The 596-nt window shown below is 45.3% G+C and overlaps 1 protein-coding gene across 1 annotated transcript in view; it reads left to right on the forward strand.

The window, feature by feature from the left end:
• The window catches only part of ABCC2 (ATP binding cassette subfamily C member 2), a 67,398-nt gene that overhangs the window by 16,186 nt on the left and 50,616 nt on the right, over positions 1 to 596 (forward strand). The window contains 1 exon segment of the mRNA XM_007470328.1: positions 1 to 50. This exon segment is cut by the window's left edge and continues 9 nt beyond it. Within this exon segment, the coding sequence (XP_007470390.1) occupies positions 1 to 50 (50 nt within the window).

Consider the following 596-nt stretch of genomic DNA (forward strand, 5'->3'; position numbering starts at 1 on the left):
CTGAAGCTGGTGTATGACATCCTCATGTTCCTGAATCCTCAGCTGCTGAAGTGAGTCCCCAGGCCCTGGGTTGTCCTTTCAGGGCCTCCTCTGCCACTCTGCTTTTTGCCCCTTGTATATGCAGGCAGGAGCCTATTATCGAGTTTCCATTTTTTAAAATGCTCATAATTTTCTTCAACCTTACAGCATTGTGTTCATGAAAAGCACAAGGCATTTTTCAAGATCTAAAATGATCTGAAAAATCATTTAGATCCTTTAGCCTCCATCTTTTCCACGTCCTTCTCATAGGAAGCCAGATGCTTCTTAGGGGTGCTTTCTTCTTAAACGGAACTGCAGTGAGCTGAGTCATGTCCAAAAGTGGGCCTCATACCCCAGGAGAGGCTTGTACATAGTCTCTGTAACCTCATTGCTCCACAGTCAGGCATTCAGTGGGAGGTTCGGGTTAATCATGACAGGACTTCAGTCTGCCAGGATCTATGGAATGAACTATCCTCCAGGGGAAACCCTTCTAACTCATGCTGCATACAAGTCCTAATTCCTTTCCAGGAATCAATCAACTTGCTACATAACAGCCTCTTTTACCAGAGGGTAGGGAA

Source organism: Lipotes vexillifer, unplaced genomic scaffold (assembly GCF_000442215.2).
Source record: "Lipotes vexillifer unplaced genomic scaffold, Lipotes_vexillifer_v1.1 scaffold916, whole genome shotgun sequence".
Lineage (NCBI taxonomy): Eukaryota > Metazoa > Chordata > Mammalia > Artiodactyla > Lipotidae > Lipotes > Lipotes vexillifer.